We start from the raw sequence: 12,962 nt of genomic DNA, 5'->3' as shown, positions 1-12,962 counted from the left end.
AGCTAAAAGTTTAGAACATGTTTTCCTAGAGAAATTACTTGAAAAGTGGGATGGAACTGACAAAAACGGACTTAGGTTTTTCATAAAAATCCCCTTAGAAGAAGTTTCTTTTTAGGCTATGTGCATATATAACTTTGATAAAAATAGATACTGTATTTAAATTTTTAATTTAAAATTCAAAGAAAAGAGTTTAATCATTGGACAGATCTATGCAGGCTCATTTATCTGTGTAATTAATTGACTAAAGTGAAAATCAGGGTGACTTTAATTTATTCAGATTAGGTATTAAACTTGGTTGAATTTTATTTGATAATTGAGTGTTTTTCACTTTGCTTAGCTATTAGAGAGCTATCAAAGTGGTAAGAACCCAAAATATTTATCCTGAAAAGCAGAACAAAATGATTCCCGTCTTTTCAAACTTGTTTTGTGAAGATTAATTAAGCTTCTGTATAGTTATTTTCTGTATTTTATTAATTCAGGATTACTTGTACTCTGTAAATGTGTTAAATTATTTACACATCATGGGCAGCTAATGCTAATTCAGAACATACCCAGTGGGACCTCAGAGCCCTGAAATGCTAAATGTAATCTGGGGATCAGTAACATTCCATTCATAAAATGAGTCACCCACAGGTTAATGGAAATAAACAATAGGAAAGACAATGGGTGGATTATGCAAATGTGCTGAAAAGATTTAAGCAGGAGGAGGGGACTACAAGAACCCAATTTGTGTTTTATTTAAACGTGGATTAAGGTTTATGGTATACAAAATGACTAAAGCTACTTTCCTAATTTGCTAATACTCTAAAGAAAAGCACCAGTGGGGTGGGAGTTGGGGGGTAGGAAACTCTATCAAAATAAATTAGTGATATTTTTTAGGTATGGGTGGGGCAGAGGGTTAAGAGGGGTGCAGAGAGGCAAGATTAAATGAAGGAAAAATTTAACAGTAAACGATGCCCAGTATTCTAAAGAGAAATGTGAGTGGCTAGATTTATATGACACTTATGAAAGTTTCTGACACCAATGAAAGTTTCACAAAACTAAAACCTAGTCTGAATATAAATTCAACTACTACTTTGTGAGGAATTAGTCTTTCCGTGTAAAATTTGGGTCCAATAAAAGAGCTTAAACTATGTGTGCTTTGGAGGGAAACCTCTTCAAATTACAGTGCGAAAAACAATCATTTCCATGATAATTATGTCTTAGAAAATGTGTCTACTGAGTCCTTCAGTTCAGTCGCTCAGTCATGTCCGACTCTTTGCGACCCCAAGAATCGCAACATGCTAGGTCTCTCTGTCCATCACCAAATCCCGGAGTTCACCCAAACTCGGGCGCATTGAGTCAGTGATGCCATCCAGCCTTGGGTAATGGCAAAAGACATGGAAATGAGTAACCTTTTCAAGTTATTAGTTTGAAGGTGTCTGCTAAAGCTGAAACTCCAATACTTTGGCCACCTCATGCGACGAGTTGACTCACTGGAAAAGACTCTGATGCTGGGAAAGGTTGGGGGCGGGAGGAGAAGGGGACGGCCGAGAATGAGATGGCTGGATGGCATCACCGACTCTGTGGGACATGAGTTTGAGTGAACTCCGGGAGTTGGTGATGGACAGGGAGGCCTGGCGTGCTGTGATACACGGGGTCGCGGAGAGTCGGACACGACTGAGCGACTGAACTGAACTGAAGTCAGAGCAAAATGGTGCCACGATAGCCCAGCTGCCTCAAGCACTTGATCTTGAGGGGCCCAGTGTTGGGGGGCGATTGGGGCGGTGAGTGGAAGAGATCAAGGAAGGAGGCTTTGCTGAACCTAACAACAAGGGAGGCACTCCTGCAGGATGAAACGGCTGACATTCTGTGCTCTCTAAGCGGACAGTGACCCTAAGAGGGACCCCTTGTAAAAAGCAGTAAACCCCCTACCGTGTGGCAGCTGACTTATGAGGAGCCCATGCACCCTCCCAGCTCTGCCCTGATTTCAGAATATCCATGTGGCCTGCCCTGCAGTTATCGGTGTGTATGAGGATTACATGGGACTAGAAATACTTTGGATAAATGACTTCTGGCAAAAGAGCTGCAGAAGACAGCAGGGGTGGGGTGGAGGGGGGTGCAGTGACCCCGGCGGAGACTGGCAGATGTGAGGAAAGGTGGGGAGCCGGGACCTTGTTTCCCACAGAAGTTAGATATGTGGCGTGGGTTTCCATCTTAAAAATCACACAGAAATACACGAGGAAGTGGGGGAAATCATTTTATTTTATCACAGAGTTTGAATAACAAAACTTTAACAAGAAATTAAAAGGAAATGCATTTTAAGTTTCCCTTATAGGACCTTAGGGATTCTGCTTTGATTACCATATTTTTCGATGTACCTGAATCATCGAAACTTGAGAATCTTTCTCATCACAGTTTATACCTTTACTGTTTTCAGACATTTAAATCATGGGACTATATAAATTTCACCAGTTAAAAATTTCCTGCAAGGGTCAGTGCCCTTTTATCCACGTTTTACTGTTGTCCAATAATGCCAAGTAATTGAAAAGGGAATTATTTAGCAGTCGGATATTACATGTTTGACTCGTTTGTTCCTCTTTTTTTTAAAGATACTGTTTTCCCTTTGGACGACCTGAGGGTGCGCTGAAAGCTACACTTTCATTACTTGAAAGGGTATGTTTGAACTTTACTTTGTAAGTACTATTTGCATTCTCAGTGGCTGTGTAGTTATGAACTAGGCCGACAGTCCCATTCCTTAGGAGTGTGATATCCTCTAGGTTTGTTGCATTTCATCAGTTTCTCACTTTTCCTTACTACATTCAAATTCTTCTATATCCTCCTTTTCCTCTCCAAAACCTTTCTGAAGCCTACACCACTGCCATCCTGAGTTTATAGCATCTTTTTGGTAATATGCATTTTTCCCACCTCTTTTTTCCCCCTCAGGAAATAGTCATTTTTTACTATAATTATCAAATTTTAATATAATTATCTGTTTCTCAGACTTTACAGTTGTCTTTTATTATCCCCACTTATTTGTACTTCTACCTGTCATATTCCTCATATCTGTAAGAGTTCTCAGCATTTAATATTCACACACATATCATTTCTTTCATTCTCAATTTGTCTCAAAATTTATTTCAATTCAATTTATGTGTTACTTTGAGTGAATTCACAAATGACAGAAATTGATGATCATAGAAGTCATGAAATTATATAAGTATATGAAAAGTGAACAGCAAATAAGGCTTTATGTCCATGTTAAAAATCATTTATTAAAGTATATTGTTCACTGCTGTTTCTGTGGTAAATTAGGTGAGAAAAGGAAATATCATTTCATCTATCTATAAAACTATTCACATGCTAGTTGGAAACTAGCAGTTGAGTAATGTGGACAAGTTTTATTCCTTATCCATATTAAAAAGTATATCTAGCAATCATCTCTGTCTCATGATTTGATTATTGTAGTCTTGATTTGTTGACTTCAGAGCACTTGTTCTTATTGATTTTTCTGCTCAGGGAATTCCAGGTAATGCATTATTTATTCGCACCTCTCCGAAAAGCAAAAAGGGGAGACAGTGTTCAGTGATTTAAGTGTTTAGGAGAGGAGAGCTAGAACTGATGACTGAAGTGAGATCTTTGGAATACAGATTAGTGTTATCTATCTCTGTCTTATCCTTGATCACTGTGAACTATGTGATAGAAATATTATTGTCATAATTATTTTACTAGAATTTTTGTAGTATTAAAAGCTGCATGTAACTCAGACTTTTCATAGTTTTCATTTCATCCTATGCATTAAGGTATTGTTGATGAGACAAAAGTGTTCAAAGGCAGCTTTGGTTTTTAGAAGGGCATCCCATCCTGGGTACCCAGTGCAGCCTGGCTGTGTGCTGGTTTCCATGGCAGAGCTACTCTCCTTCCCCCAGCAGAGAAGAGTTAGTAATAGCAAAGATGCCCTCATGCCCTGCCCTGACAGGTGGCAGAATGAACAGTGACCTTTATTCCAATTATAGTAACTGATCATGTCTCTTACTGAATTGAGGAAATGGTAAGGGCTATTTCTTCATTTTCATGTCTGTACTTATTGACATCTTAGAAAAATAAAACCTGCATGTAAATTTTTGATACTTACGATGCCTTGAATAAACATGGGGAGGAAGCATGAAACATAGGTTGTGCCTCCCTTTTGCACTTGCCAGTCCTTTATCTGTACTTCTCCAGGAAAGGGGATTCCGTTTCCCCACACACACTTCAGACAGTGTCCAGCTTCTAGATACTATGAAACACTGCCTGGTTTTATTCCTAGATACAGATGTTCTAATTTTAAGCTGTTACTGTTATTTGAAAGCTTGGCACCATGGGGAAAGTCTAATCACATTAAAAAGAATAGTGACTGTTAATGCTTTAACTGTAGACAGAAGGGTTTTTTTGTGGCAATAAAGAGTCTAATGTGCAATTCTAGTTAAAGTGCCGAATATATGTCAGTGTGTTAAAGATTTTTAATATGAGAATATGAAGAAATTTTAATTTGATAGGAGAGGAAAGTTTTAAGTGATAAATTTTGCTGTTTTCAGAAGGAAACCTTGCCTGACAAGATGAAAACATGTTGTCAAGGATCACCAGTGCTAGAATAATTGAATGAATTTGAGATTATAAAATCCTTAGTGCCGAGGCTGGTCAAAATGGAATGAAATAAAGAAGCATGAAATGGATGTCTTCATGTTCTTTTTTTTTTTCAAAGTGAAAGACTGATAGAGTAGTAAGAACACTTACAAAAGTATTGTCTTCTTTATGTTAAGATTTTGCTATACCTGTATTTTGTAGGATTTGAATGGAAGCAAAGCAAGAAAAATCACATTACTTATAGGGAAGATAGAGTTTGACTAAGTGTATAATTAAAACTTACTGTAAGCAGTTTTTTTTTTTATCACTAGGACCGTTTTAAGGAAAACTGTCAAGGAGTCATTATAAAAGTACTTAACTGAGTTATATTTTGAATTCTGGATATAATTGCATTTTCCATTTGCCAACAGTAATACTTGTAAATGAAAAATCCAAAAATATAATTTATGAACCCATAATAATAATTTAGGAGAGTAATCAGTTTTTGTGTTTTTTTTTTTTTTTTATTTCAGAAAGCTTCCTTTTGTTTTGACATTTAATAGTCTTTTCATTTCACTAAGACAAAGAAGTCCCCCCTGGCCCCCAGCAGATCAAAATAAAGTGAGAGTAGAGGTCTTGATTTTTACAGTCTGTAAAGAATGCTTATTTTAATGGAATCTGTGTTTTCATGTATATTGCTCCAAATATTTAAGGCTTTTAAATCAAGAATATACAAGGTAAACATTGTACAATGACAAAAGTTTCATCCCAAGGACTGTAACCCTCATCTGAAACAGCTGCTCTAGTGGCTTTATGTTTCCCTGGAGAAAAAGTGACAGTCACACTGAATGGTAACTTGGCCTATGGGAGTTTTTGATGTCCTTACATGAGGCTTAGACAGGAGGAGCCAAGACTCAGAGATTACTTCCCAGTTGTGAAGTGCCTACTCATTGCCTCCCCCAAGGTTACCTAGGACCCCTTCCTACTAATAGGTTTAGGACAATTTGTGTACTTGCTTTTCATATTCTGTGCAGTCTCTGTCCTTCTCTTTCTCTCTCTAGGTTTTAATGAAAGATATTGCCACTCCCATACCAGCAGAAGAGGTAAAAAAAGTGGTCAGAAAATGTCTTGAGAAAGCTGCCTTGATCAATTACACGAGACTCACAGAATACGCCAAAATAGAAGGTCAGTGCAGTGAGCAATTGCTGAAGTGGCCGCGAGAGCCAACAATGCCTATTAACTGCATTTTCTGTGAGAAGTCCTTTCCTTCCCTGAACAAACCTGTGCCATGGCAAAGGGAAATGTCTCATTAAAATCTCAGCTGGTGAACTGAAGAGCTTTTTCCTATTCATTGCTTTAATATGCCTCCTGGGACTCTGCTTGAATGAAAGACCCGGGATTCGTGCTTAAGTTGTCCTTTGTTCTTATTTTGAGTTTTGAAGAAACCAAAACGTGTTTTCATGGGTTGTATTTTTTAACATTACAGTGAGTATGTCTAACATTTAAAGGATGGGCAGTGTATTCATTCTTGGTCTGTAACAGTGTAGTGTTACATAATTTCATTTTCGGTTCTGCAGCATCTCTCAGAGAAAAGAGGAAACTTGTTGATTATGGTGAGGGCTTAAACAAACTGATAGAATGTCCTTGCAACTTTTAATTGCTTACAATATGTTGATGCATTTGAAAGATTAGATCTCTTGAGAGGATTGTGCTTTTTTTCTCTTTCTTCAGGTTTTATTCATTAAGGATAATTATTCATTTTCTTCATTAAGGTTTAAGATGCCTAGAAATACATAGATTGAAATCACTCTTATCTAACCGTCCTTTGACTGATATAATTAAAGCAATAGAAATGACCTCAGATTCTCTAATTATCATAAAACTAGCTTGTGTAATACATGTAGCTTTAATCTAGGGAAGAAAAAGTTTAAGGTGTTAAATAGTTATCTCTAAAAATAAAAAATAATTGTCCATTAGAAAAAAATGTAATAACTTCTAATATAAAAGTGTACTTAATGAATTATAAGTTTATTAACTAGTTGATATTATGATAGATTCATCAAAATTGGGGCGGTGAAATAGATGATTATAATTGGCTGTGTTATATCCTTTTATCTCTCCAAACCTGATCAGGCTTTCTAACGAGCACGTGATAACCAACCTCCTGAGTGATTAACAAAAAAGCCATCCCATCACTATAGCAACCAATATTATATCACGAGAGTAACAACATGAGACCTCCTTAGTTACCAGTTTAACATCATTAATTATGATATCATGTTGTGTTAAAGCAAAAGCGATGAATATTAGATCATTTGGGGAAAGTAGAAACAGATTGATTTTCACATTTCAAATACTCATCCAAACAATTTTCATGTTTTGGGAATACTGGGTTTCTGAACATGGATTGAAAGAATTTATATAAAAATAGAGATACTAAAATTTTCAAGTTTGGCAAAGAGAAAAAACTTGTGGATAACCTAAGTAAACACAATATTGTTTTATCCAAATATTATGAACCCTGTACAAAAAAATTTTGAGAATCCTTTTGGTCTTTACTATTTTAGTTAATATTTTTGACCATTACGTTATCCAACAATAATGAAAAAATATGCCGTATATTTTTAATTGTATTTCTGTATTTATTTTCTAGTTGTAGAGTCCATTTTAATATGGACAAATGAAAAACTTTCTTTTATTTATACAGAGCCATGAGCTTCTTTCACTAATCAGCTAAATAAACACATTAACAATGTGATCAGAAAGAAATGGTTATTCTTCTGAATCACACACAAAAACAAGTCTGTGTTAGAGAAAAGCCTAAAATAGGACCCAATGGGGTAGGAGCAGGGAATTCTCCCACCGGTTCCTTTCTGGAGTCAGCCCTCTCAGAACATTCTAGAAAAGAGATCTTAGAAATCTTGTCAGGTAGGACTGCTGAGCAGTCTCTTTTCCAAAAAAAAAGCATGCTTATTAGATAAGGAAAACTTTTATGCTTTTCATTTTCTCCCTTTCCCCTCTTTTTTTGTATCTTCAAAAATTAAGAGTTTTGTTTCGTACTTAGGGTCAGACCAAGAAGAAACTCAACTTTAAGTTAGAAATAGGAAGTGGGCTGATTTCTTTGCTTTTACATTATGCAAGTGAGTGACATGGATAGACTGCTTTTCTCCTAAATGTTCTTCTCTTATGTTTTAGGCCCAGCAGAAAAGGAAACAGGTAATAAATGTTTGTGCATGCATGTGCCATTATTTCTAATGTGGTGGTGTTGTGTTTTGATATGGATGAATAGCTCTTTCCCTTTCAGAGGTCTTGTTTGATCACTTTGACTAAGATACTGAAAAGATTTTGACTTTTGTTGGAGCTATTGCTAATGCTTTGTAGGGAAAATACAGGCCGTTTATCTCTGCAAAAGTTCAGTAATATTTTTTGATATGAGTTCAAAGCAGTACATGTTAGGCTGTATTAATGTTATGCATCAGGTTTTAAGCATTACACTAATATTATTTGGAGCTGTCGCCAATATTTGAAGTATTCTTACAACTAGAAAAGAGGACCGTCTTCCTTTTATCATTCCCGGAAAATAACCTGATAGTAAAAACGTATAATGCTGTTAAATGAAAAGTAAGCTGCTCTTACCTTTGCAAGTTGTTCATCATAGCAGAGGTTATAAAACTCCCTTCTCAAGAAATTGCTGGGAAAGATTTCTTCTCCAGGTCTCTAAGGTTTTTTAAAGGTTTCGTTAACTTTGTGTGTGTGCATCCCACTTTTTCCCGTTGTAATTAATTTAATTACAGAGGCCATTGTGTGTTCATCCCATCCATCTCTGCTTCAGATTCTTGCAGGCAAAGTCTCTACTGAAATTGTTCACTGTTTTGTCTCCTACACCCAGCACTGTGCCCATGATACAAAGTGGATCTGGAAAGAGACAAAAGGGCCATGAGTTAGTTCCACCTGAAAACAAAGGTGCTAGAGACAAGTGATGGATGTTTCTAATGCTAGTTTTCTCATCTTAGTCAAATTTTGCATGCAGTCTTATAGACAAGTTTGCTTGGGTTGTTTTTAACTCAAGTTTTCCATTAAGGACACTATTTCATTTTTGTTTTTTCCTACCTTCAATTCTCTTCCAGTATTTGACCTCAAAAGTGTCAGGAACAAAACACTCAGAGGGAGGAAAAGGGGAAAGAACACACCTACAATGATCGCTGAAGTGCACTTTAGAAAAAAATGAATTCGAAAAAGAATATGAGACTCTCCTCCCTTCTCAAGACAGCCCATTGTGAGAGCCACAGTCCCATGCTCTTTAACAAACTTTTTCAAAACCTTTTAGAGCACTTTATCCCCCACATTTCTATTGAAAATAGTTTTTACGTAGTTTGCAGACAAGAAGGTCCAGGGTTGTCAGTGGTTTTCCCATTTGCCATAGAGTAAACAAGTCAGCCGGCTGGGACTAGAGTCAGGTGTCCTAATCTCCAACCTGCAGTGGCTACGCTTCTGCCCCCGAGAAATGAGAAAGGGTCGCAGTTTGCCTTGGTAAGGATGGAGCAGAGGCAGTTGCCCTAGTTGTGAAACTTGCTGTCCCCTGTGTATTCACTTCCACCAGATAAAAGTCAGCCTTCCCTTCACTTGTGTTTAACATCCCTGCCATTTCTCATTTGTCTAGGCTGCAGACTCTGGGAAAAAGAATTTTTAAAAATTAAATTCTTGCATAGAAAAGAGGGAAAAAAAGTCAGTATAGTCTCAGTAGTTTAAGTGAATAGAAGAGAAAGATACCCTCCACTGAAGACTGTTCTGAAGTAACAGAAGAGAGGTTTTTAAGAAATGTAGTTATATTCTTCTAGTTGCATTGGGTTGCAAGTTAACAGGGTTGCTTAGTAAATGTTTTTGGAGGTACTTTTAACAGTGAGTAAAAATGAGAGTATCACTTGCATGTGGAGGAGCTTAAAGACTTGATAAAACTTTGAAATAGTACTCTCTTGAGCATTATAATCACTATCCTCAGTTAGTTTGTGCGACGCAGAGAGTAAAATTCATCCAGGGTTTGTCATCATTTTGTCTGTTGACCTGCCTGTTGCCCCAGGGGGTTTTCATTTATACTGCTTCAATAGTTTCTTAAACTGCTCTTCAAAATAAATATTTTACAGATGAGGCAACTGAGACTTTAGAAAAAGTCAGCAACTTGCATGAGGTCATGCTGCGATTTAAATTCAGCAGACCTGAAATTTGCACCCATGTTCCTCAGTCACCATAGCCCTCTCCATGCTCTTCCTCTGGCTTCCCTGCCTCCAGGGCTCTCTGATCCAAAGTCATGACATTTTCTGATAAACCACTCACATGCATCACAAAAGCCAAGGGTTATTTGTAGAATCACTTTTTCTGAAAATAATATTTAATAAGAGGAAACAGTTTCATACGAACTATTCTAAGCACTTTACATGGATCCACTTATCCTTTACAACCTCTCTTTACAGTAAATATTACTTTTATTTTAAATATTACTTTTATTGCCTTTTAGAAAACAGAGTCGGCGGGGTAATTACGAGCTGGTCACATAGCTAGTCAGTGGAAGATTAGAACTCACCCTCTATCTATTAAGCTGTCTTCATACTTGCCCTGCGTCTTCGTTGCTCCATTCTGCACTGAGTTAAGATGGACATTTGAAATGGAGCAGTGCTGCCCATAGACATACAATGAAAGCCATATTTGTAACTTAAAATTCTTTGGTAGTTGTGTTTAAGAGGTATTTAAAAAAGCAGTGAAATTAATTTTAAGATTATAGATTATTAACCCAATATATCCAAATATTACCATATAAAAATGTATTCAGTATACACAGTTATTATGATATTTTACATTCTTTTTTTCCTACGATATTTTTCAAATCTAGTGGGCATTTTCCTCTGCCAGCACACCTCCATGAAAAGTAGCTACTCATCCATATCACACTGACCAGTGGCTGCTGAACTGGACAGCACAGGTCTCTGGTGGAAGGCTAAGAGGACTCCAGAAACTAAATCTTTTCCCTGACACTTCTTAATTAAGTGTCAAGTGTTGAATATAATTAAAATGTGCCACGTCTCTACAACCCCGAGTGATTCTCCCTTATTTTTGTTTATAATCCATATGATCTAACACGCAAGAGAGTTATTTCATCCAGCTATTGGCGAAGGCAATGGCAAGCCACTCCAGTACTCTTGCCTAGCAAATCCCATGGATGGAGGAGCCTGGTAGGCTGCAGTCCCTGGGTTCGCTAAGGGTCGAACACGACTGAGCGACTTCACTTTCACTTTCACACATTGGAGAAGGAAATGGCAACCCACTCCAGTGTTCTTGCCTGGAGAATCCCAGGGACGGGGGAGCCTGGTGGGCTTCCGTCTATGGGGTCACACAGAGTCGGACACGACTGAAGTGACTTAGCAGCAGCAGCAGCATTGTCCTAGAATGTGAGCCCCTCCCCGCCAAGGGCAGGGCTTGTGTATTTCAAAACTGCTGTATCTCTAGTGCTGAAAAAAGTGCCTGGTGCATTGTTACTCGACATAAACTTTATTGAATAAATGATTCTGTTTATGGCACAGTGGTCAGACTCTACAGTAGAGAGAATATCTGTAAACTCGCAAGCTGGCTTACAAAAGGTCATTCAAACCAACCCCTGAGTAGTTAACAGTATAGAGCAAAAATGAACCACTGATTTAAAATAACAAGATTGGAAAAATTAAACCAGAATTTCATGCCCTTTATTGGGGCAGGGATTGGGAGAGGCGTGGTGAAGAGGCTTTGGATCATACAAGCCAGAAGTTATAGACAGCAGTTGTATTAATTACAGCTAGTAATCTAACCTGTTTCAGTATTTGTTTCTATACTTTAGAATGATGTTCAGTGTTTGACTCATAGTTCTCATCCTTGGAAATTCTTCAAATTTTCCATTGGCAGCAGAGATTTGAAGAGAAAAAGGGATTTTACAACTTTGTATTAGATGAAATAAAAGAGATGAGCCCTCTCTAAATGCCTTCTTTCCTTCTTGGAAATTATTTATATGAGTTTTATGAGAACACATTTGTAGTTCATTTGAAGAACCTGAAATTTCTAGAAAGCAATTTTTTTTTTAAATTCAAGAAATGTTTGATATTTACACTGTTACAAAATCAGCTAGTTTCCTCTTTGGTTTAATTTTACCCCTAACTTTTTCTGTAATAGGAAAATCAATTTTATTGATAATCCAAGGTTCAAAATGATACTGAAACTAGGTTTCTAATTGCATGTGTGTTTTTTTTATTCACATGCCTTATTGATGCAAATTAGTTATTTTTAAAGAAAAATCCATTTGTTCTTTAATTCAAGGAATTTTTTAATAGACAGAAACAAATATAAAATGTCTAATAACCATCTCTGATTTCTCCTAAAAACTACATAACATTTTGTGACTTACGATGAAAGAGGAGGGAGACCTCTCCTTAGAGCTTGCCTTGACCTGAAATGTTTTACATCAGTTTGGTACCTAAGCTCCTTGTAAATCTCAATACGTGGAGGTGCCCTGAACAGAAGGTAGCATGGAATGAACACACAGAGGCTTTGTGCAGTGAGGATCTGTCTGGGCCCTTGTTGCCAGGTTCCCGGCTCTAACCCCCTAGTGCTCTCATTTTCAAGGTCTCAGTTGAACAGGAGAGACATGCTTTCCCAGAGGGCTGCACTGCTTGCTTTCTTTGAGTGGGGAAGTTGCACTGAAGCCCTCCTTACGTCATTAGGATGTGTTTGCCATCTGGGTGGCATTTTAATTTAGCACTTCATTGTCAAAGTGGAGCGGTAAATAATAAATATATGAAATCAGTAAAGAATCCTCCTGCAATGCAGGAGCCCCAGGAGATGCAAGTTTGATCCCTGGTTGTGGAAGATCCCCTGGAAGAGGGCATGGCAACCCACTCTAGTATTCTGGCCTGGAGAATCCCATGGACAGAGAATCTCCTGGACAGAGGAGTCCATGGTGTCACAAAGAGTCAGACACAACTGAAGCAAATTAGGATGCATGCACATTCTACTTAAGGACATGTGTGTACAGAGTAAGTATATAAACTGCAGAGTTGATGAAAAATTTTTGTTAATGAATAATTTCTTTCCAGGATAACATAATAGTTTACTCTCATCAAAGATTTTGAGTTTCCTTACAAATTTGATTTTTAAATTTTTGAAGGATTATGTGTTACCATGAATTCAGGCTACAATGTCTAAGTAATAGACCTGCAATCTTGCATTCCCATAAACCCTGACAACACTTTTCAAGAGGTAATTTGTGTACTAAAAGAAACAAGTGGAAATGGAATTGTTAGTTGCTCAGCCATATCTGACTCTTTTCAATCCCATGAACTGTAGCCTGCCAGTCTTCTCTG

At 37.3% G+C, this 12,962-nt stretch overlaps 1 protein-coding gene across 4 annotated transcripts in view; it reads left to right on the top strand.

Annotated features, from left to right (window-relative positions):
• CADPS2 (calcium dependent secretion activator 2) overlaps positions 1 to 12,962 on the top strand; it is a 593,849-nt gene that overhangs the window by 448,216 nt on the left and 132,671 nt on the right. For 3 of the 4 annotated variants that reach the window (XM_055421183.2, XM_088834647.1, XM_055421181.2), the window contains 3 exons: positions 2,592 to 2,655; positions 5,646 to 5,769; positions 7,780 to 7,800. In XM_055421183.2, the coding sequence (XP_055277158.1) occupies positions 2,592 to 2,655; positions 5,646 to 5,769; positions 7,780 to 7,800 (209 nt within the window). The remainder of the gene's footprint in view (positions 1 to 2,591; positions 2,656 to 5,645; positions 5,770 to 7,779; positions 7,801 to 12,962) is intronic. The other variant, XM_055421182.2, reaches the window with a different exon arrangement.

The sequence above is a fragment of the Moschus berezovskii genome, chromosome 3 (assembly GCF_049115385.1).
Source record: "Moschus berezovskii isolate FMDL1 chromosome 3, NW_MosBer_1.0, whole genome shotgun sequence".
Classification (NCBI taxonomy): Eukaryota; Metazoa; Chordata; class Mammalia; order Artiodactyla; family Moschidae; genus Moschus; species Moschus berezovskii.
Note: the sequence above shows the minus strand (reverse complement) of the source record. Positions and strands in the feature narration are given on the sequence as shown.